At 44.8% G+C, this 23,870-nt stretch overlaps 1 protein-coding gene across 5 annotated transcripts in view; it reads left to right on the top strand.

Moving 5' to 3' along the window:
• The first annotated feature begins 8 nt into the window (after nucleotides 1–8).
• TMEM260 (transmembrane protein 260) overlaps nucleotides 9–23,870 on the top strand; it is a 33,833-nt gene continuing 9,971 nt past the window's right edge. The window contains exons 1-7 of one of the 5 annotated variants that reach the window (XM_086892390.1): nucleotides 254–311; nucleotides 358–453; nucleotides 5,694–5,725; nucleotides 6,815–6,963; nucleotides 19,187–19,364; nucleotides 21,296–21,409; nucleotides 23,237–23,416. In XM_086892390.1, coding sequence (XP_086748516.1) covers nucleotides 254–311; nucleotides 358–453; nucleotides 5,694–5,725; nucleotides 6,815–6,963; nucleotides 19,187–19,364; nucleotides 21,296–21,409; nucleotides 23,237–23,416 — 807 coding nt within the window. Of the gene's footprint in view, nucleotides 454–5,693; nucleotides 5,726–6,814; nucleotides 6,964–19,186; nucleotides 19,365–21,295; nucleotides 21,410–23,236; nucleotides 23,417–23,870 lie in introns of all 5 variants that reach the window. The other 4 variants (XM_086892387.1, XM_086892386.1, XM_086892389.1 and 1 more) reach the window with 4 other exon arrangements.

Here is a 23,870-nt window from a genome sequence, read left to right as displayed (position 1 = left end):
CCCCCCGCGCGCGTTGGTCGCGCCCGGCCGCCCTGCCGAACGCACCTTTCGCCGCGCCCCCTTCGGCTGTACCAACTCATCTCAGCGGGGGAGGATGGAAGAGAGCGAGAGGCCCCGCTGAATGGCCGCAGCGGGTCTGCGGCTCTCTCCGCTCACTGTCTGAGAGTTGTAGATAAGGGAAGCCGCGGAAGGCGCTTTGGAGAGAGCGAGAAGACGGGCGGGACAGGGATGCTCCCCTCTCCCCAGGCGGTGGATGGCACAGCCCGCCCGCCCCGCGCGGCCGAACCCGGAAGGTGGCGGCGCACATGGGCGCGGGGGCCGGGCCCGGGATCGGCACCGGCACCGGGATCGGGATAGGGAACGGGGCGGGAGGCGCCGCCGGGGCGCTGGGCGCTGCCGTGGCTGCTCTCTACACGGCCACGCTGCCGCCCGCTCTGCCCGGCGGGGATGCGGGTAACGTACCGGCTCAGCCAGCGGCGAGGGTGGGGACCCTCGGCCCGTAGGGCTGGAGCATCGCGGTCAGCCTGCGGCGGGGGCGGGCGGGGACGAGCCCTTAGGGACTGGTGCATTGCTGTCACCCCATGGGGTTGCTTTCACCTCGTAGGAACTCGTGCATCAGTGACACCCCCCCCCGTAGCGTTGGTGACTCCAGAGGTGCATGGATGTCACCCCTGGAGGGTTGGTGTCACCCCATAGGGTTGGTGTCACCCCTGGAGGGTTGGTGTCACCCCATAGGGTTGGTGTCACCCCATAGGGTTGGTGTCACCCTATAGGGTTGGTGTCACCCCATAGGGTTGGTGTCACCCTATAGGGTTGGTGTCACCCCATAGGGTTGGTGTCACCCCTGGAGGGTTGGTGTCACCCCATAGGGTTGGTGTCACCCCTGGAGGGTTGGTGTCACCCCTGGAGGGTTGGTGTCACCCCATTGGGTTGGTGTCACCCCATAGGGTTGGTGTCACCCCTGGAGGGTTGGTGTCACCCCTGGAGGGTTGGTGTCACCCTATAGGGTTGGTGTCACCCCATTGGGTTGTCATGGCAGAGAGCTGCGCACTCCACAGGGACTGGTGCATTGATGTCACCCCCAGCCTTGCTGCCACCCCATAGGGATGCTCACTCTATAGAACCTGGTGCATGGCCCTCACCCCTATAAAGCTGTTCACTCCAGAGGGGCTGATGCATTGCTGTCACCCTGTTAGGTGGCTGTCATCCCATAGGAATGCTCATCCTGTAGGGCTGGCACTTCACTGCCACCCTGTAGGGTTGCTGTTATCCTGTAGGGACTGGGACATTAGTGTCACTCCAGGGGGTGGCTGTCACCCCCTAAGGATGCTCATCCTATAGGGACGGGTGCATTGCTGTCACCCCATAGGGTTGCTGGTCCCATTAGGTCCCCACAGCCACTGGTGGAGTGCAGCCACTTTTGGGGTGCTCACCCCATTGGGGTTGGTGCATATGAAGCTCCCCATAAGGGCACTGGCCCCACAGGTGGGTGCAGCAGGGACACCCTGCTTTGGGGTGTGCCCCCCTAAAGGCCAGGGCAGTCATCAGTGGGGTCAGCACAGCAAGGTCCCTGCTGGGGCTGGTGCCCTCAGGCCACCCCATAATGGTTTGCCTGTATTTGAGCCTTTTTGCAAAGGATTTAGCCAGGGGCCCTGGGGACAGCTGGTGGCTTTAGGGGACAGATGTGCCATCCTGCCAGATGTGCTGTCACTGCTTGGACTGTGACTTTCCTGGGAAATCTTTGGATCTGCCTGTCTGGAAGTGCAGCTTCTGACAGGGTCAGACTGTCTGAATGGTTGAGAACTGTCTGAATTTGGCACTGCTGATCCCACAGGTGGGACAGAGTTCTCCTGGTTGGTCCTGCTGTGCTTTTACTGATACAACCTGCTCTTGCTTAAAAAATACTTTAGTTTAGTGTGTGTGACTTGGAGATAGGAGGACTTGGTTTTTCTTGGAGATATGTTGATAACTTTTATTTCATGGAATGAGTGTCTAGGATACTTTCTGTGTCATCCCAGAACAGTGTTCAGTAGCTCTGCTTAACACTGTTCCTTATGGTTATCAGTGGTTTCAAATCCAAGCTGTGCATGAAATTCCTTCTAAATAAATGTCATTTTAATGGATTCATGTATTTTACACGCTCAGGATGTGTGGAGAGAGAGGCACTGGCCAGGTTGGCCATGATGGCTTTTGCTTCTGCTCCCAAATTACTAAAAGGGCTGGGTTAGCTCCTTCTGGGTGTATCAGTTAGTATGTGATGATTGATAATATTTGAAGTTGTTACCATTTTGCTTTTTATTACAATTTTTTTTGCGTTTTTGTTGTCTGTGGAAAGCACCCTGTGCTCTGAGCTGTTCATGCTGCACAAAACCTCTGGAACCTGGTTTACAACTGTTCTTGAGCCTGGATTTCTCCCTCTGAGGTGCAAATAACCATCAGCAGCCTTTGCAGGGATGCAGGTGCTCCTGCTGATGTGATGGGTGGATCTGGGATTTGGTTTTTTGTTTGATGTGAATTATCCCAGCCAAACAGCTGATGGGCTCACCCCACTCTGCATGGGTTATTGTGGTGTTAGAGGGAATCTCTCAGGTCAGTGTCCCCTGACCAGCCCTGTGACTTCACTCCTTGTCTCTCCTTATTTATTTTTGGAATTTTCTTCTAAATTTTCTGCCTGGCTTCTGTGTGTTCACTGGGGCTGAGCAGACACAGGCTCATCCCTGCTGTCCCCTTGTGCCTGTCCCAGCCAGCACTGTGTCCCATCACAGTGCCAGGACGTTTTTGGGCATTATTCTCCTGGTTTCTCATGGCTTGAGCATGGAATACCTCAGCTGGAGTCCCTGGAATGTCTGTGCATGGCCCTGCTCGAGGTGTTTAATTTGCCTGTGCCTGAGCATGGAGCTCAAACTTCTGCCACCAAAAGCACTGAGGCTCCTTGTGTGAGTAAAGAGCTGCTTAAGGATTTGCTGTGTCTGCTTCCAGGCAGGGGGCCTAGTATTTTATTCTATTTTATTTTATTTTATTTTATTTTATTTTATTTTATTTTATTTTATTTTATTTTATTTTATTTTATTTTATTTTATTTTATTTTATTTTATTTTATTTTCATTTATTTTATTTTATTTTATTTTCATTTTATTTTATTTTATTTTCATTTTATTTTATTTAATTTTATTTTTATTTAATTTTATTTTTATTTTATTTTATTTTATTTTATTTTATTTTATTTTATTTTATTTTATTTTTTATTTTTATTTTATTTTTATATTTTAAGCTATCTGTATTTTTAATTGTTCCCAAAGTTTGCAGTAATCCGAAAATGTCAAAGGCAGTCAGAATTTCCACTGGCAGCTTGCTTGTGTTACTTAGAGTTATAATAAAGAAATGAATGAGAGAATAATAGGGGGAGATGGAATTGTAATTCAGAAACATCCACAGATGTTAAAACAGCTTAAAAAGGGATCAAATAAAGTTAAAAAAAAATAGAAAATAAACCAACCAAATGTTCCCTGTGATGTTTCAAACATCAGCTCCCGGACTTGCTGGGAATAAATCAGAGTTCAGGCAGCTTTGGGCCTGTTGCCTGATCACCTTTATGCGGTTGTCAGGCTGGGAAAGTTGTTTACATCAGAATCACAGAATATTCTGAATTAAAAGGGACCCACAAGGATCATTGAGTCCAACTTTTAGCCCTGTGGAGTTGGAGGGAATAAAAACTCTTCAGTCTGAGCCTGTGCCTGAGGATGCCACAGGTTATTCTGTCTCACAAGACACTGAAACCAAGTTTGTGGGTGCTGTAGTTCTTCCTCTGTTTTGTTATTTAATATTAGTGCTCCTCACTCCTCCAGCCCATTGAGGCTGTAAGGGATGCTCAGGTGTGTGGGTGAGAGATGGAGAATTAATCTTACCCAAAGTAGTGGTGTTATGTATTTATTTTGATTTTCCCACTGGAATTCAACAGGACTGCAGCCTGGGAGCTTATTTTTTGGAGGTCTTTTTTGGTTCTGTTTTTTTTTTTCTTAATTCTTACAAGGCAAAGTTGTGCTGTTGTCTTTCAAAGCCTGGTGGTGGTTTCCACCAGTGGTGTATTTATATTATTTTTGCAGCTTCCTGGTTGGTTTGTGGGGTTATTTCTTTGGGGTTATTCTTGCCCTTGATAGAAATGTCGCAGCAATGTGAATGAACTCTAAATTTTTGCTGTTTTAGATGCACATATTGCTGCATCCCAGAAAGACTTTAGTGGGGGTGAATCCATGCCTGGCTTGGGATCAGCATGTCTGGGATGTGCTGGGTGATGGGTACCACCAGCTGCTGCACACTGGGGAACCCCCACAGCGCCAAATTTAGGGTTTCCTTTATTATCATCATCCTTTTCTGTGTGCAGGAGGATTGATCCCTTCCCAGCCTCGCTGTGCCCTAGAAATGTTGGAGCTGCTGAACACTGAAGGGCTGATAATGGGGATGGATGGTTTCCCCTATTGCATCTGCTTTTTTGCAGTAGGGTGAAATTTTCCTAAAATAAAAATAGCCAGTGTTTGCAAGTGCAGGAAACTCCATGTCTGAGAGATTTTGGTGAGGAAGTGGCAGGTTTGGCCCCAGCTCAAATTCTGCAGAAGTCGCTACCAGCAGTAATGAGTTGACTTTCATCTTCATTTTAAAATGCAGCATTTACTGTGGTGTCAGGATTTAAAGGTGCCATTTGTGCAAACCTCCCCCTCCTCCTTTGCGTGGTGTGGTGAGGGTGTGATTGTACAGAAATTTAAAATATTGTTAATTTAGCGTTTAAAACCATCAGCGCCCTTCATTTGGGTCTTTCCCACCTAACACCTCTGCCATCACCTTGGTGTTTGCAAAATGAGCAAGACCAGGAAAATTAGATTATGAAATTTGAGGGGAAGAAGGATAGCCAGCCATAATTTTTAATTTTGTTTGTCCCTGAATGTGTTGTGCCTATTGAATATATTCAATGTATGTTGTTCAGGAGTGTTTGCTGCAAAATGCTTCAGTGGCAAATGCTCTAAAAATGCCAACTATTTCTGCTAATGTGGGTATTTTTGTGGCATAAAATACAAACAAAATGCAAAATCTAAATGTTGTTTCTAATGGGAGCTGGGTGCAGCATCCACTGACAGGTAAAAGAGTTACTTGTGAAGCAGAATTGCTTTAGCATCGAGGGAGAGCAGCATTCCCAATTAAATGGATGCAGATTTGCACGATCAGTGATTATATTTTTCCTCTTTAAAAACTGTAAAGCTCTGGTTTTGTGTTGGTTTCTATTTTTTTATTTTATTTTTTTTTGATGAGAAACAACTGGGTTGTTGAACAGACAATGAAGCTTAAGCGTTGCAAACTGTAGTGCTTGAAAGTTATTGAGTCAGATGGTTTTAAATTAAAAATACACAGACACAAAACATCTGCATTTTGAGTATCTCAGGCCATTCTTTGCCCGAGCCTACCTATATTTTCACTTATCTGTACATAAAAGTCTCGCGAAAACATACAAAAGATATTTTGTGCAATGACATCAGAGGGAGAAAATATTCTTAGAAAATTTCATGCTGTTAAATCTCCACAGATTTACAGTTTTATCCAGTCAAATTAATGCAAAACCCCAATGCAAGCATTTGGATTTTGAAAACTTTGGAGGAGTGTCATTTCCTAATAGTAATTATTGGTTTTACATTATTTTTTCACAGGGGAGCTGATCACAGCCGCATATGAGCTTGGAGTAAGTATTAGTTTTATTGTTTAATCAATGCTCTCATTAACAGTTTTAGGAATTAAGGAAGTTTAATTAAGCATGGAGTAAAGTAGATTAATTTATTTTCAAACCACAGTTTTTACTAACTTATAAGTACAGCACGCGACAATTTACTTCAAGTTTTAAATCCAATTAAACTAAATTATAAAGCAAAGGCTTTACTGTATATACAGTAGCTGGCTTATTATCAACCCAAATTTTGTATAAGCTGGGGAGAATAAAATAAATCGGGTTAACAATTTTAATAAGTTTTATTATTTAATAAACTTTATTATGGTGCATGATCCCTTTAGGCAAGACCTTAGGACTGTCAGCGCGGTGGTAATCCGATAGCAGTGTGGTCTTTCAACTTGCTAACCAATAAAATAGTTGAGAAGCTGCTTTTTTTTTTGAAAAAAAAAAAAAAAAAGAAAAAAAAAAAAGGAAGAGGGGGAAAAAAAAACCCCAAACAACAACAGCCTTTTGAATGACCCTAATATACTGTGAACCCAAACAAGGAGCCCTTTAAGGCACGCTAATGAAACGTGGCACCTCCTTTTCCTCACAGCCTCATTATTATGGGCGAGGCGTGGAGCCAGATCCACTGAGGAAAAATATCTTTGTGGAGCTGGGATGGGCATCCAGGGTTGGGATGGACAGGGGAGGTTGGGATGAGCACCGAGGGTTGGGATGGACAGGGGAGGTTGGGATGAGCTCCGAGGGTTGGGATGGACAGGGGAGGTTGGGATGAGCTCCGAGGGTTGGGATGAGCACCGAGGGTTGGGATGAGCACCGAGGGTTGGGATGAGCTCCGAGGGTTGGGATCGACAGGGGAGGTTGGGATGAGCTCCGAGGGTTGGGATGAGCACCGAGGGTTGGGATGAGCTCCGAGGGTTGGGATGAGCACCAGGGGTTGGGATGAGCACCGAGGGTTGGGATGAGCTCCGAGGGTTGGGATGAGCACCAGGGGTTGGGATGAGCACCGAGGGTGGCTCGGGAAGCAGAGCTGCTCGGGACTGCCCTGCTCCCATTCCCTGCCTCTCCCCCTTTTCCAACCCCGTGTCGCTCTGTCCGTAGGTCGCCCACCCTCCTGGCTACCCCCTGTTCACGCTGCTGGCCAAAGTGGCCACGGGGCTGCCCGGCGGCTCCCCCGCCTTCCGAGTCAATCTCCTCTGCGGCTTGGTGGGAGCAGCTGCTGCCTCGTTGCTTTTTTGCACGGTTTTCAGGTAAAGTCCTCGGGGGTGCTTTTTCCTTGGCTTCCTGGTGCTTCCCTGGTGGCTCGGGACGTTCCCAAAGGCTCCCTCTGCTCCTCGCTGGCCTTCGGACCAGCGTTTGCCCCCCCCCTTCCCTAATTAGTTCCTCTGATTAACCTAACAGCAACTTAATCTGAATTTGACCTTCTTTCCTGCACAAAAGCCTCCCCCTCTTTTATTTCCCCCCCCCCACCTTTTCTTTTCTGTTAAATAATAATAATAGCAATAATAAAAAGTGCGCCCTTTCCCTTGCCCAGCCGTGACAGGTTGTTCGGGCTCATTATCACAAATCACCGCTCGGTTTAACTAACCAGAACTAATGAAGTTTGTCGTTCTCGAAAGATGCAGATGGTCTGTTTAAATTAACAGGATGAGCTTCACCTATCGGGAAACCGTGAACTTGCTTTAATTGCAGCTCCCGGCGGAGGCGGATGGGCAGTTGCCTGCCCGTGGTACCCAAGGAGCAGGGAGAGCATCCCTGCCTTTCCCTGGAGCAGCTCCGGGCTCGGGGAGGGGATGTCCGGAGCCTCCTCTCCGGACCTCTAACCTTGGGGAGGACAGGGAACAATCGGGATGCTCACGTGGTTGTGGGCTTTTTGTTAACCCTGCTCGTCTTTGATGTGCGAGTTCTGGCTGCTCTTAACCTCAGCCTGACCCATATTTGAGAGGATTATGACAACCCGTATAAACAATTTCTGATGTTCTTTTGCAGAGAAAATAGGGCACGTTTTGAGGCTGCAGACGGTATCGGGGCGCTGCGGGATGAGACGGGGCGCTTCCCGACCGGGATTATTTTGACAAAAACCCTTTTCTCCCGCCTGCTTCCAGAGCCACCCCTCAGGGAAACCTTCCCTGGGAGTGAAAGCAACCTAGAAATAAAAGCAGGAATTAATGGGGAGGTGGTGGGGGGCAGATTCTGCACAGCCCGAGATCCCTGAGCTCACTTAAACTTTGTTCCGCAGGGTCCATCTTCCTCTGCTGAAGAGGAGATGCTTTTTTTGCGCATCACCGTGCACGTAGCTTCAGCTCCAAAGCACACCTACTGGAATTGCTTGAGTAGTTCCTAAATATTTCTGTAGGCATTTAAAGTGATTGCTTTCACTGGTGGGTAATACATGTAATTAAGTCAGCATTATTTAATTTAATATCCTGTATTTCACAGCCTATTTGGGAAGCTGGAAGTGGCGCTGCCCTCCCGTGCACAGCGCAGCATCAGAGCACAACTCCATTCTGTTAAAAACTCCTGCAAGGAGTTGCTGAAGGTTTTTTTTTATTTGCTTCTGATTTCTTTTTTAAAGATGGTTATTTCCATTATTGCAGTTATTTGGAAGATCTTCCCCAGTTTTTAGTTTGAACCGCAGTGTGACGGTTCCTTGGGTGCCCGCTTTGTGCTTTGGAAATGGTGCAGTCGTTCTTTTAGAGAAATAAAGATACAGGAGAGAAATGACAGGCTAAATTTGAGAATTATTTTGGGAATTACTTTAGCACTTCTGAAGGTTTAGGAGTTTTGTTGTTGTTTAATTGGATTTGGAGGACGGCACTTCTGTCAAATTTAGAATCTGCATGAAGGAACAGAAAACGTGGAAGCGAGAGATGATAAAAACTATTAAGACTTACAGAAATTATTTCGTAGATACTGACAGGATCAATTATTCAGTCTAGCAGTGATTGATTTATTTTTTTTAAAAATTATTGTAAGGTCAGTTTTATTTTGAAATTACAGTGTTACATTTTTTCCTTTCAAGCACCTGAAAACTGATTTATTTTTCGGGACATTCATTTGGCTAAAAAAAAAAGAAAAAGAAAAATTATTGCTTTTTAATTTACTTTTAATAGAAAAAAAATTAGAAAGTGTTCACTGGCACTGTGTGCTTGAAGCTGTAGCTGTCTGAGGGTGATGTGGTGTGTTTTAAACCGGGCTTGTCCGTCCTCACAAAGGGACTAAACGGGTCTATGAAATCCCTCCTTATTTTTATGTTTAAATACAATTATATGATGGGGTGACCCCTACGAGGTACCAGTGGCAAAATCAGCACCTGCTCCTCTTACCGTGTGAAACGTGGATGTTAATATGAAAATATGTAGATGTTAGGAGTACAAATAATTGATGAAGTACACATCCTTGGGGAGCAACACGGTTCAAGTGGCAAATCTGCCTGCTCAAACAATAGCCACCCTCCAGCGGGGAGGAAGCCATCTCTATGGAAATGGGGCTGACGCTGCCCTATTGATCGAGTGAAGAAGACATTATACAATGTCAGTTGGGTTGTTACAATTTCATTTGTCGTCTGACCTGAACTTAACCTCTAAAACCTTTCTTTTCTCCCCCGCCAGCCGGGCAGGGTTGCTGTTTACCCTCGCACGGGGTTTTGCCGTGCCTTCCTTCCTCCCAGCATCCCCATACAGTAAATCTCTCCCTTTTATTTATTTTATTTTATTTTATTTTTTTTTATTAATTTCCCCATTGATTCTTTTTGTTCGAGTCATTTCCCGGAGTTTATTCCTCGGCGGGTCGGGGCGATTTCATCACTTAAGGAAAAGAGTCGCGGTTCCCTCTGTGGTGTTGGGGATGTTGTGGCACGTGCGGGATTAGGGTGGAATTTATTCCTGGAGCAGATTTCCCCTTTGCCAGGTGATGGCTGGCGGGATGCTCCGCGCAGGCAGCGCTGGGGTCGAGAGGAAGCAGCTGCCGCATCGCGTCTGTTTCTTAATTTTATTGTGTCATAATATATGATAGTACTCATTTAATTACATTATTTTTTTAAGCCTGGATTGTTCTTCTTGAAGCAAAATTACATCACAGCACATTGGTGCAGAAAGCCTTGTTGTCAGTAATCCAGACTATCGCTGAACGAGCCGTTTGCTCTTTGAGTTACTTCTCAAGTATGGATTTTTTTCCCCCCCCCCCCTCTCTGCACAGTCTTAATAAATTGCTTGTAATTATCGTAAAATGCCATTTACAAAGAGTTTTCTTGGACTGCTTGTAACTGAGGCAAATAATTCATCTTTGCTTTGAAGGAGGGGGGGAGCTGCTTTTTGTTTTTAGGACTCGGCGAGTGCGGCTGTAGGATTGTTTCTTTAACAAGTATTTATTTGTTTTACTGTGGGAGGCAAAGCATAGCAAGTTTACAAAGTAAACCAATTATCTTCTTATAATATGATTGCCAAAGTGTCATTTTCTGCACAGGGGATACATTCTTTGCATTCTCTGCTGCAAAGAGAAATAGGAAGCTTTCCCCTGCTCTAAGTGCATTTTTTTTTCCAGGGTATACCTTGGATAGTTTGGCTGTTTTGGGGTTTCTGGGTACACAAAGCTTTTTTATTGCAGAGGCAGCAGCAGAGTAGGCAGTGTCATTGCCCAAGTATTTGTAGGAAGTTTTTGCCAGCTTTTTTCTGGCTGAGTTGGACACAGGGTCTTAAAAAGGGGGAAGATGTTGCATTAAATTAAGCAGTTCACATCTCTTTGGTTTGCTGTTCTGGGTATCATATTAACTTTTGGATTAATACATTATATATGTGTATATTTATATATCTATTATATATTTTATATATATATATATTTGTATTCCCTGCCCACTAAACCTTCCAGGCAACAAACTGTGAGTGAATCTAAAACCCAGAGCCAGCTCTTCTCCCACCATCAACAAAAAGGAGAATTAGGCATGTTGGATAATGAAATCATCGACATGATTCCTTCATTTTGAAATCATAGGGATGTTTTGGAAGTGGCACTCGACACTCTTGATGGCACTGAGCTTTCTGGCTCCCAGGGTGTGTCCTGGAGCTTTTGTGGGAAGGTCCCTAAGGAGGATGAGGAGGATCAGTGACCTTCATGGCCATCCCAGAGGGACCTCATGGCTGATGCTCCCTTAAAATTGCCCGGTGCTGGGAAAAGTTGTTTTCTGCCCCTGGTGAGTGAGGAAATTCTCCATGTCCCTGGGGTACTTGGGTTTGCCAGAGCAGGATTCCTCCCTGAACAGTTTGACCCCTTTTTTTGTAGACATGACTTGGTGAAGATGGAAGGATGAGAGAGGAGCCAATGCCCGCTCAACCAGAGTGGGAAATTAAGAAATTGGGTTCTGGGGAAGGAGGAATCTCCTTATGGGGTGTGTTTGGATTTTTCCAGATTACAGATTATCGTAGATTATCTCTGCTGTAGCACAGCAGGAACATCTTGGGCGTTTGGAAAGCTTCGTGAGAAGCAGTCACAAAGTTTTAGGAGGGAGAGAAGAAAGGAATGTACTCGGGCACGGATATGTTTTTAGAAAATCTGCCATGACCTCTGGCTAATTGATCACATATCTGTTTTTATTTTTTTCCCCACTTGTCCCCAGAATAAACCAGCACCGAGTTCAGTCTGTTTGAAGACGCTGCCAAATCTGTTCATTTGCATTTGGCTCTAAAGTAGGCGCACGAGGCTGCAGTAACTCTGCTTCATTTTGAAAAGGGGGGTGGGGGGGGGGGAAAGAAAAAGCAGGGCAAAAAAACTCTTTTTTTTTTTTTCTTTTTTTTTTTTCCTTTTTTTAAAAAGACTGAAGAGTCTTTTCTGACAGCTAGTCAGAGTTAGAATTAGTTCAAGGAAATGTTAATAATGCACTGCCTGGCTTAATCCCTTTGATATCACCAGGTATCCTCCTGTTCATGGGTTAATTGCTTTAAAAGCGGAGGCAATATTCTGAGCGGTGGGCCGCTTCACCTTTTCACAGCTGTTACCATTGAGTGACAACTAAATCCCATGTGTAAGATGAGGAAGAGCTCAATCTCCAATTGGGAGAAAATTTATGTAAACCGCAATCCCTTCAGAATGTGCGGAAGTCACAGACTTTCTTGATTTACTCTGCTTTTCCCAGAAAGCTCCATTGTTCCCTTCCCTAAGTCCCATCAACCCTTTGTAGCAGAATATCACAGCGGCGGCAGATAGCTTGAAATATATAAATGCTATCATAGCTCTGATTAATAGCGGCGCTTATGAGTCAAGTCTGATAACGGAGCAGCTCTCCACTCAATTTCAGATACCGCTAATGGAATCTGTCTCCTGCAATTGTAATGTGAGAAGGGCTAATTTGCCATGGAGCTTGGAGCTGTCACCAGCCGGGGATTGGGGGGTCAGATGGGAGCTGCCAGGTTTTTGCCCTGCAGCTTGTATCTCTCGCTTTGAATAGCGCAGCCCCCTGCCTGCCAGGGAGCTGATAGGCCGCCGGGGGGTTTATGCCACTCGTACAATAGCGAAGGGCTGCATGGGCTGACTTGGTAATTGTGAAGCCAGCTCATTTTTATTTTATTTTATATTTTATTCTATTTTTTTTTTTCCCCCCCTTCAACTCCTTCCCTTTCCCCCCCCCCCCCCTTCCCTCCTTTTATTTTTTTTTTCCTTTCTTTTTCTAATTTTTTTTTTTTCTGCGGCTGCATAATTTCTAATAAGGGGTTTTAACAAATGTCAGATTAGGAAAAGTTTCTGCAATTACCCACAAAAAAAAAAAAAAATGCCAACTTATAAAACATTTAAATAGCTCAAGTCGGCTCCTACTGCGGGTTGGGGTTTTTTGGCTGCTGGAAGCAGGCACTGGTTATTACAGGAGCCCAGGATAAAGGTGTATCTATTTTCCAAGGATTGTGAATCAAATAAAGGGTTGAACTAATACACCGTTTGCACTTGCAAAGACACCAGGAGAGAAGTTCTCATTTGTAATGGCTGGAAGCACAGTTTGTACAGCTCAAGTGTGAGTGTGGGGTGATATTTCTTAAAGCAGCGCAGCCCTGCGTGCATTTTATAGATCTGTCATGAGCTGTTCCACTCCCTGAGCTGCTCTGGAATAGCTTGGCATGGAGGTGTTGAATTTAAATACCAAACTTTCGTGGCCAGGGGCTGCTGTAGGCAGGCTCTGCTCCAGTGGTGATGGACATCCTGGAGCATGCAGGGTGTGAGGTTGGGATGTCTCGTTCCTCGCTCCCCTGATGAGTTGTCACAGGGAGCTCTTCCCATCCCTGGAGTCCAGACCCAACGTGGACCCACTGAGGTCCTTGCTGCCATCCCAGAGCAGTTTGATCCTCTTAGCAAGAGGATCCAAGGTGTCTTGGCCCTAGGACAGAAGGGATGGGGTGCAAGATGCCTCTTGCATGTGCTGGTGACCTTCACAGGTCCACGTTTCCAAAGCAATGGGCACAGACAATATCCTTCAGAGGTGGTGTCCCAGCTGGACACCTCCAGTCCAGGAGGATGTGTGTGAGAGTGTGCAAGGATCAGCTCCCCTTTGCCAAAATCCTCACTGGCTCAGCACTCCCTAACCACCCTGGACCATCCCCTCTCCAAAAGTGTGGCGTTTCAATAAAATAACTACGAGAAAGAAAAGCCGGGAGGTGGTGGCAGTCCCTGGCTGGGTGTCAGGGAGGTGACATTCTGTGTGTGTGGTGGGAGGTGAGGATGCTGCCTGCTCACCCCCATCCCAGAAATCACAGGTCTGTGGGATGCTGAAGTCCCGTGTCACACGAAGGACGGTAGCTGGTTGTGACCACGCTGGTTTTATTTTATGGTGGCCCTGCCTCTTCCATTTGCTCCTTGTGGCCACAGAACTCAACCAGGAGAGATGAGCCAAGCCCTGCTCTCCTTCCTCCTCCTCCTGCTGCGGGCAGGGCTTAAGTGGCTATTGAGCTCCAGGTCCTTGAGGAAGAATAAAATCTGGTTTGCTATTCCCTGTAGTACCTGAGCTGGCTCTTCAGCGCTGAGAGCAAGAGAAACCTCCTTTTGTCATGGAGTGTTTGTGGCTAAGAGGCAGGCAAACCCAGAGGGATTGGGGTTTTTGGGGATAATTATTGTTACTTAAGCCCTAAACTCGTGTTTGGATTTTAATTTTTAAACAATTCTTCTATTTCAGCGCCGATGCACGCTTAATATTTATCATGGGGAAGCTTGGTTGTTGAGTCTTCTACGTCCTTTTCTGTTTTGCCTGCATAAAAAAATAGATTGTTTTTTTTAAATTGATTGATTAACAAGCAAAACCTCTTAAATTCAAAATGTTAACTCTTCAGTGCACTGCCTTGAAGTAAAAATACATTCAAGGGATGTATCTTTGCTGCTGCAAAGCCACAGAATTGAAAAGAAAGAAGTTGCTGTGGAAGTCAACAGGGAACCACCGACATCAGGGTCATCATCTGCCGGTGCAGGGAGAGACAGAAATTTTAAAAAAAAAGTTAAAAATCCATTATTTTGTTAATTAATTGAGATTTTAAAAATCAGGAGAGTTTTTTTCTTACTCCACTGCCTAATAAAAAAAAAAATAAAAGATGCAAGGCTAAGATCTTCTGTCTGTAAAGTTTTGGAGCAAAGAGAAAGCAGAAATAATCAGCTTATTTCACTAGGTACAGATAGGTGTTGCCAGTGTTAAATACATCAGCTTCAAAAATAAACCATTCCAATTATCTTACTTTTCTTAATGAATCCGGTGAACTGAAGATTGCATTTAATGAAAACATTTTAATTAAATTCCAATTCCCATCCATCTATAGCTTTATGCCGATCATTTAATACATTTTTGGGAATTATTAAATATAGAATGTCTGCCATTATTTTTATTAACTATTATTATTAATGTCTGTCATTATTTTCCAAATAAAAAATAAAAATGCTGGTGGAGTTTTTTTGCTAAATGCATATGACTTGTAACCTTGGCTAAAGGAAAATTTTACCAAATTTAAAGGAAAGGCTAAATTTTAAAATGCAAACTTGCTTGTTTCAGTGATTGCCAACAAATGAGAAGCTAAAAACTATAATTGCAAAAAAAAAACCCAGGTTAAAATATTTAATTTCAGTTTTCCCAAATGTTCCTGCAAACTCTTAATAAAAACTTGTAGCCAAAATAGTCCTGATTAAGGCAAATTCCTACTGGCTGCATCCTTGGAGCTGAGGCCCAGCAGCACATTCTTTCACTTGCATGCTTGAAAAGGAAAACAAATCATAATTCATTTTTTTTAGTCTTTTCCTTTCATGTTTAGAGATGCCATGGGAAAATATTTCTCGCTAAGGACAATGTGACCTCTCCTTTGCTGACTCTTTCTGTCCCTTCTGAGTGTATTTTCAGGTGATGGTCATGAAGACTTTCCCACTTTTGCTGTGGCTTCAATTATTTTCTTCTTCCATGAGTTGGCTCCTGTGTGCTGGGCCTGTTCTTTCTTCTGCTGGGCCCAAAGACTGGGGGAGCAAGCTGGATTTTGGGGGAGCAGCTATCTGTCCTGCCTGCTCCCCAAAATACTGGGATAAAGCTCTCCTAAGATGTTGCTCTTCCATGAGGCCAGTGGAGGGTTCAGCTGTTGGGTGTCTTTGCTGTGTTTTGTAGCACCTCAACTCTATTTGGAAAATGTGTTCAAGGACAGAAGCACGAGTAGAAGTGGAGTGAGGGTAATTCTCTGCTGCTCTCTGCTCTGCAGTCCTGATGTGCTGTCAAAAGGAAAGGCAGTGTTAAGCAACTGGAAGGTATTTCCAGGAAATAAAAAAACCAAAATATTTCCTTCTCCCACCCATGGCACACCTGGGAAGGCTCCAGGCAGGGTGGCTGAGCCCAAAGGCTCTGTGGTTCCTTGTCCAGCAAGACTTCAGTGCAGGAAATAATTTGCATTGTCAGTGCCAGGCCTGGTGTTTGATTTTGGTGAGACAAGTGATTCTGTGCCATCTTCACTTCCACACAAGTGGCTTCTTCATCTTGTTCCCTCTGTCTCCACGTTGGTCACTGAGTTGCTGAGTTCTTGCTGGGCTTGTAGGAGTTCCCCTTTAGCTCTTGCATTTACCTTCTTCCACAAAATACTGTCTTAACCACAAGAATTCTCTCTGTGCCTGTAATTAAGGCAGCCATCACCTTCTGGCTCCCTCATCTCCTGTTTCCTTTTGTAACACACCATCAGCATCTTCAGTTGTAGATTGCACTGCCCTCCTTTGCAAATTTTTTTCATGTTTCTAGAGAATCACAGAGTCCCAGGATGGTTTGGGTTGGAAAGGATCTTAAAGCTCATCCCATTCCAACCCCCTGCCATGGGCAGGGACCAGGCTGCTCCAATCCCCATCCAACCTGGCCTGGAATTCTTCCAGGGATGGGGAAAAAATTCTTGGCTTTTAGCTTCTTGACTTCAGTTTCAAAGCTCTGCCCCATCCCTTTGCTTTTTTAGTTTTTCCCATCTCTATTTTACTCTCCTTTGCAAGTTTTTTGTGCTTTTTCTGGAGAATTCTTTCATCTCTCTCATGCCTTGCATCACTGAACACCCATCAGTGTTTTCTCCACCCTCTTTGGTCCAAAGTGGTGTAGGTGGCTGAGCTGTTTTTTGTCACCTCCTTGGACAGTGTGTCATCTTGGCTTTGAGGCAGGAGAGATGTGGCACATTGTCACTTTGTGCTGGAGAATTCCAGGAGGCAGAGGAGCATGGAGAGCTTCATGTTGAGCAAAATGAGCTGCATGGCCACGTTACCCCAGCTGCAGGGCAGGATTGATTTAATTTGCCCCAAAATCATGCTGACAGTCACATGGGATTAATTTCTACTTGTCCTGCTGGTTTTCACTGTGGATTATTGCTTTTCTTCTGCCAGGTGCCCTTCATCCTCCTCTGGAGATACCTGCTCTGATTTCTTCATCTTTTGAGGATTTTCCTCTGAATCAGCAACCTCACAAACCCATCATTTCTACTGCTGGTAACAGAACCTGCAGAAAACCCCTTGGTCTGCAGCTTGCACTTCCCAAAGCTGTTATCTTCATGTTCAAGAATGCAGCACGTTCCCATTTGGTTTTTTGACATCTGTTCTACTTAGAGGAGCTTTGTGCTCCATGCATGAAATGGGCTGTCACAAAGGAGATGAGCCAGGAGCTCAGCAGCTTGGCTTTCCCATGAATTTCCTGAGAAAGTTCTTGAGCCCAGAGAAGATTCCAAGGAGACCTTAGAGCCCCTTCCAAAACCTAAAACAGCTCCAAGAGAGATGAGGAGAGACTTGGACAGAGGCCTGAAGTGACAGGACATGGGGGAATGGCTTCCCACTGCCAGAGGGCAGGGATAGATGGGATATGGGAAGGAATTCTTCCCTGTGAGGGTGGGCAGGCCCTGGCACAGGGTGCCCAGAGAAGCTGTGGCTGCCCCTGGATCCCTGGGAGTGTCTAAGGCCAGTTTGGATGGGGCTTGGAGCAACCTAGAGGAAGTTGTCCCTGCCATGGCTTAGGTTGGAACAGGATGATCTTTAAGTTCCCATCCAGCCTAAGCCATTCTATGATTGTTTTTATGGTTCTGGGGACAGACAGGTCTGTGGGCTGGGCTTAGTTTGGGCTCCTGACCCTGCTCTGCTCAGTGAGGAGAGGTGTCCTCTGTCCCACACAGCTGGGATAAGTCTTTAAGCTTTGGGTTGAGTGGCTTTTGCTTAAGCCTTATTTCACAAAACTCGACTCGCAGGTTTGAGACGTTTTATCAAGAGGATGGGATTTCTTTCATCTCATTTGAACTCTCATGATATGTTTGAGTCTTCCCTGGGAAAGACAAGGAGAACAGGTGAATGACTGGGACATTTGCCTAAAATGCTGCTTTTCTGAAGAAGATTTTTGGAAAAGTTGTTTCACCTTTTTTTTACCTTATTTCCCTGCAGGAATTTCCAAGGGATTTATGAAGTTCCTTCTTTATAACTAAAGGTTTGAATAGTTTAAATGTTTAAATGTTTTAAAATAGTTTAGTCAAAACAGGAATGTTACAAAGTGGATTTGTGTATTGGGGACCTGTTGGTTTTTAATTACACATGGTCCTGCTGTCCTTTCCTGGTAATTTTCTTTAGGTTTTTTCCCAATTCTGTTGTTTTTTGAGATTTCTTCCCACAGTCTTGATGTTGAACTTGCTGTGTCACCTTGAGCTTGGCCTGGAACACCTCAGAACTGTTTCCTTTTTCCCCCCAATGTTAACTCCATACTTCTCACCCTTTGGCGACATCCTGCAGGTGCAGATCTCAAAATACTTCTCAGAGGAGATAAAAATCATTAGTTCTGTTTTCCAGACACCTTTAGATACTCTGGCAAACCAAGTATAGATTGGTTTTTGTAGATTTTTTGTAGAGAGGGCTCTGTCAGGAGCTTCCTCATCTCATGTAGAAATCACACATGTAGCTCAATGAAGAGGTGGGGTAACTTGCAATTTTTTTAATTTAAACCTGCTAGAATTGTTAGGATTAAATGGAACTCTGTGTGTCTGGACTGGAATTAGAAAAAAATGTGGTGGAGACTAGCTGAGTCTTACAGTGGAATGGTGAATTTTTGGAGTGTAGCTTTGACCACAGCCACAGCTGTTTGTGGTTTTGGATAAAGCTTAATTGAGTATGTTGTGGTGCCCCACACAGCATCTTTTCAGGGTGACTTCCTAAAAGGGGGGAGCTTCCAGACAGGCAGAGCCAGAGCTGCTCCCAGTGAGGCTGGCTGGGAGGAGAAACCTCTTCAGGGTTTCCTGAATTCCACCTCGGGGGCTCCCTGTGCTGGCTGCAGCATCCAGCTGAGTTGGGCCGGCAGCTCCGTGGGGAATGTGTGCCAAAATCCCATCTGGGAGTCCCAGAGGTGCCTGGCTTTGGGCTCACAGCCATCCCAACAGCGGCTGCTTCCCCCTCTCCCTCCCTCTTGCTGGATCTGGCACCCTTTTCCCACAGTCCTGACCCTGGTGGGCCCCTCTCCCTGCTGGGACGGTGGGTGCTGAACCCCCACCCAGCCCCAGGACACCCCTGGAAAGCCCTGCCAATGCTGTCCATCCTGAATAGCTCTAATCCACTCTTAATTCAGCTCCTGGATGAATTGAGGGCTGCACCCTTGCTGGCATCTCCTCCAGAGTATCCCATTAAAGCCATGACTCCCTGGCTCGGTGCACCACAAACCCTCTGGGCCTTCACTCATCAGGATTTCTGAACCAGATTCAATCCTGGAAGTTTTCATGGCGAGAAGAAGCAGATTCTGTGGTGTTGGGTGGCTGGCAAACAGGCTCTGCTCTTCCCCAGTGGCAGTCCTTAGCAGAGAAATTATTAGGGAGATCTTAACCATATAATGTTTTGGCAGGGTGCTGGGTGCCACTCATTGCTGCTGCTAAAGTGTGGTTTTGTTTTTTAAAAAAAAAAAAATTAAAAAAATTCAAGAAAGAAGGACAATGAAGTAGGCTCTTTTTTTTTTTTTTGTTGGAAAAGAAGATTTCATGTTATCTGTGTTTGCAGGCTTTCTGGCTCATATGCTGGAGGAATCCTTGCTGCGGGGGTGTTTTCATTTTCTCGTCTAACATGGCAGTGGTCCATCACGGCAGAGGTTTTCAGCTTAAACAATCTGTTTGTGGGGCTGCTGATGGCTCTCACTGCTCATTTTGAGGAGGCATCCACTGCAAAAGAAAGATCAAAGGTAAAACATCTCAAGCAAAGTGAATTGTTCTTTGTTTTATTCGTAATTGGTTATCGCCTGTTTGTTTAATTTCCTGTTCATTTACTGCTGGTTTAGTTTTGTTTAAATAAAAAAGCCAAATTTTGGGTCTTGCTTCAGCACCTGTGCTGAGTGAGGTCCATCCCTGACCTACCTGGATGTTCAAAAGTGACAAACATTGAAAAAACCCTGCCCACTTCGCTTAAGTATTGAGTTGGGATTTGTTGGTTGGGTTTGGGGTTGGTTAATTGAATACTCACAGGGTGGAAGCAGGAAAAACAAAATCATTTCAATCTAAACATTTTAGTTCATCTTGCATCAAAGACACAAACTAGGCTGTGGGTGTTCAAGGTTTTGTTTTAAGAACTGGTAATTTTCTTTGGGATAAATGGATATATTTTACAGAAAACTTTATCTAATCAGAAACCAGATTTCAACTCAAAAACAGGAACAAGCAAATTTTCAATCAGTTTTTCTTATGAAATTAAATGTGCCCCTAAAATAATGGCATTGTTAAACACAGAGACTTAAAATTTCATGCTGTATTTTCTACTTTATAAACAGACTAGGCAGCCAAATGATATTTTTGCTCAGCAGTCTTGTTCTTTCTACTTTTGTTTGCCCGAACATCTGATCTCTTTTCCTCCGACAGACTTGCCTGCTGTGACTCCTGTGAATTGTGTGAATAAAGGGATTTTTGTCAGGCTAGGCTAGAATTTCAGGAGTCTGCAGTGGTAGTTTACTCAGCTTCGTGAGTTCTCAAATAATATGTTTTATCAATGGCTACAGAGACCTTGTTTCACCATTAGATTTTTTTTTTTTATTAGTATTATTATTATTATTTTCTAATGAACAGTGTCCCAAGATCCCCACAACCTGAATTCCACTGACATGGAGCTGGGCATTTCCCAACCTTCTCCCATGTTTTGCATGCCCAGTTTCCAATGGGATTTTCAAAATTAGATTTTCAGAAGCAGTTAAGGAGCTTGTTCCAATGGTTTTTTTTGAGTGTCTGGCATCCCACGCCTGGAAGAAGCCAGGCTGCCAACAGCAAGCTTGTAGGGCTTTTTATAAATCAGATGGTCAGACAGACATCATGTTGAAGTTCATCCATGTACTTTAAAAATTACTGAGGTGGTTCTGAGCCCTGCCAGGCAGCTCTGAAACCCATAAAGGTTTTTGTGAACTTAGGGCAAGGTGTTTCCATGGCAGGGCAGTGTCCAGCATGGAATGCTGAGCAGTTAATTAAAAATTACAAGGTGATCCCATTACTACACCAAGGCAAGTGTTTGCATCTCACACACTGCCCTCTCCAGTGGCTGAAACAAGCAGGGGAGGTTTAGGTTGGATATCAGGGAAAGGTTCTTTCCCCAGGGGGTGCTTGGGCACTGGAACAGGCTTGAGCTTTTGGAATAATCAGAGGTGCCACCTTTAATTCCCTTGGCTTAGGAGGTTTGTGCAGCCCTAACTTTAGCCCTCTGTGCATAACGAAGAGGAAAATACCATTCCTGTTACAAAAATTAGATTTCTGTAGATAATGGTTTTATTTTAGGACATTCCTGAAAACTCAATAAGAGTGAACTGCTGGGCAGCCTCCCCTGTGCAGCTGGGTTCAGGAACTGGACTCATCACATCATTGTGATGTGATGATGCTGCACAGGATCTCTGTATGCATGGAGGCATGGCTCTTCAGCTGGACACTTCTTAAAGAATGTTTTCAGTTAAACAGTTGAAATCTCCCTCCAGCTAATGAAAAAAATCCCCTGAGTTCTGTGTTACAACTGACCAGTGCTCACTGGTGTATTTGCCTTTCTCCTGTAAGGATGCTGTGCTGAATCTTTTTTGATCTCTGGATGTTTTTGCAAACTTGTCATTAGTAATTGTGAATTTTTATATTTTTTTTCCCCCCTCAGATCTCTAAATTGGGTGCTTTTTGCTGCGGGCTCAGTCTGTGTAATCAGCACACAATTGTGCTTTATGTCATTTGTGTTGTGCCCTGGGTTCTCTCACGGCTTTTCAGAAAGAGGGTACGTATTTACTGACCCACACCTCTGTTTTTCTAAGGCTGGGATTAATTCTTCTCCCCCAGAACTTGTGCCACTTCTAAGTTGATGTATGTGATTAATCAGAACCCACTGAAGTTACAGCCTTGACACCACAGCCCCTGATCTCAAGGGGGTCTGATTGCAAAAGGGTCTACAAGATGGCTTTTGACAAGAGCATGGAGTGATAGGACAGGGGACTGGCCTAAAACTGATAGAGGACAGGGTTAGATTTAGATATTGGGAAGAAATTCTTCCCTGTGAGGTGCTGAGGTCCTGGCACAGGGTGCCCAGAGCAGCTGTGGCTGCCCCATCCCTGGCAGTGTTCCAGGCCAGGTTGGATGGTGCTTGGATCAACCTGGGATAGTGGAAGCTGTCCCTGCCCATGGCAGGGGGCTGAAACAAGATGATCTCTTAAGTTCCCTTCCACCCCAAACCATTCTGGGATTCTGTGGTCACAGTTTAGGGCCCTTGCTCATGCCAGTGATCCATGACCCCCTCGTGTCCCTGGCACAGGAGTGCTCTGTCCCAGCTGCTTGCAAATACCCTGCGAGCTAAAATAATACTTGGAGCTAAAAACTCGAGATTCCTCATGCCATCAGCTCACCTGGAGATGAGTTTCTGTGTGTTGGCTCCCTGGTGGTAACCAGCAAAAGCCACATCCACCCTCTGTGGTTCTCATTAGTGGCACAGGGTGTAACCAAGCCTGAGTGAAGCACACGAGCTGCAAGAAATGTGATGCAGCTCAGACAAGCTTGACCCAAAATCCCTTCAGCATCTGCAGCAAACACCTTTTCTGGCCATATGTTTCCATTAACACAGTCAAGAATGACTTTCTGCAATGTATTTATGTTCTTGAAACAGTTTTTGGGTTTTTTTCCAGAGAGATCTCTCCACAGAGAGATCTCTGTGATTTCCAGCAAGGGCAGTGCTATCCCAGTATAACAATCCCGGGAAACACTTTGGACAGCCCAGTAGTGCTTGCTGCAGGAAACCACTGAGTAAGAGGAAATGGATGGAAAACTGCCTTTTTAAAGTACAAATGAGCCACCTTTCTTCTGAAGGAGCTCTGACCACCACCATTATCCACCTCCTTTCTCTGCTCCATAGATCATCACTCCCAGTAACCCCAAATGCTGAGGAAGTGCTTTGATTGACAGGACGGTGGCTAACGACAAAGCAAGCGTGCAATATTCCAGGGTGGGATTTTCCAAAGCACTTAAAGGAGTTAGGCACAGAAGTCCCTTTGAAAGTCTTGTCTCCCTGACCCCTTAGGCAGTCTCGAAAATCCCACCCCAAAAGTTGGCCTATCCAATTTAGCCAGCGTAATCACGATCAAGTAAATGGCAAAACTGACTCCTGATGATGGTGATGATGTGTGCAGTTGTACTAGAGCAGCATTTATGTGGGGTTTTTTTTTTTAATTTTTTTTTTGCCAGATGGAAAACCAGCCAACTCTTAATCGCTGCAAAGTGGGTTATCTCAGCCTTGCAGTGCTTCAGCCATCTATGCATGTCATGCCATGATTTAAATGTGAAAGATGCAATGAGTATGATACTCATGAGTCCTAGCTAATATTATTTGCTTCACTTAAATTTCACCCTGCCATGCAAAGGAGATCAGTTTGATGCAGTTTCCTAGTAATCCACAAAATCGTAAGGTTTAACATAGCATTTTGTAGGGACTTACTATAAATTGAGAGATCAGCTCTGTGTAAATATATTTGATGTTTTTTCTTTATCTGTTCTTGAAGTTCCAGCGTGATTAAACTAAAATAAACATTGTTATGCAATATGACATATTTTGGTGCAGGAATTGTCCCTAGGCCATTTGCTGAAGTTGGGTTTATGCTTCTTGGCTGGTTTGCTGCCTTATCTCTATCTGCCGGCTTCGTCCTACCTCAATCGAGCCCGCTGGACATGGGGAGACCAGACGACTTTTCAAGGGTTTTTGACCCATTTTCTGAGGGAAGAATATGGGACATTCAATCTGGTAAACAAGGGTCATTTCCTAAATTACTTCCTTTTCATTTATGCAACAGCAGAAATGTTCTGTTTGTGACGATTAAGGGCTTGTGGGGAAGGAAATTGAAAATGTTTCATTTTTCAAGCATTCATTTCTGATTTCGACCTCCTGACCTGTCAGGTTTTGTGGGAATGGGTCACTTGACTGGGAAAGCAAAGAGATAATTCTCACTGCTTTATGGGGTGAGCCATATTATTTCCTGGGAGCTGTATGGGTGTCTTATGTGTGTAGGAGCCCAAATAACAAACTGTGCCAGAGGGACTCATCCATTTCTTGGTGTTTTTAAGATGAATATTATCTTATTTTTCTGTTTTTAACCCAGGTATTTAAAGAGGTTGTAAACAGTTTTCATTTAAAAACTATCCCTCTTTAATTTACTAAAGTTGAGTTTAAGTGGGTGGTTGGTTTGAGGGTTCTAAAT

The sequence above is a fragment of the Cyanistes caeruleus genome, chromosome 6, assembly GCF_971803275.1.
Source record: "Cyanistes caeruleus chromosome 6, bCyaCae1.hap1.1, whole genome shotgun sequence".
Lineage (NCBI taxonomy): Eukaryota > Metazoa > Chordata > Aves > Passeriformes > Paridae > Cyanistes > Cyanistes caeruleus.
The sequence above is the reverse complement of the archived record's forward strand: the minus strand, read 5'-3'. Positions and strand labels throughout refer to the sequence as shown.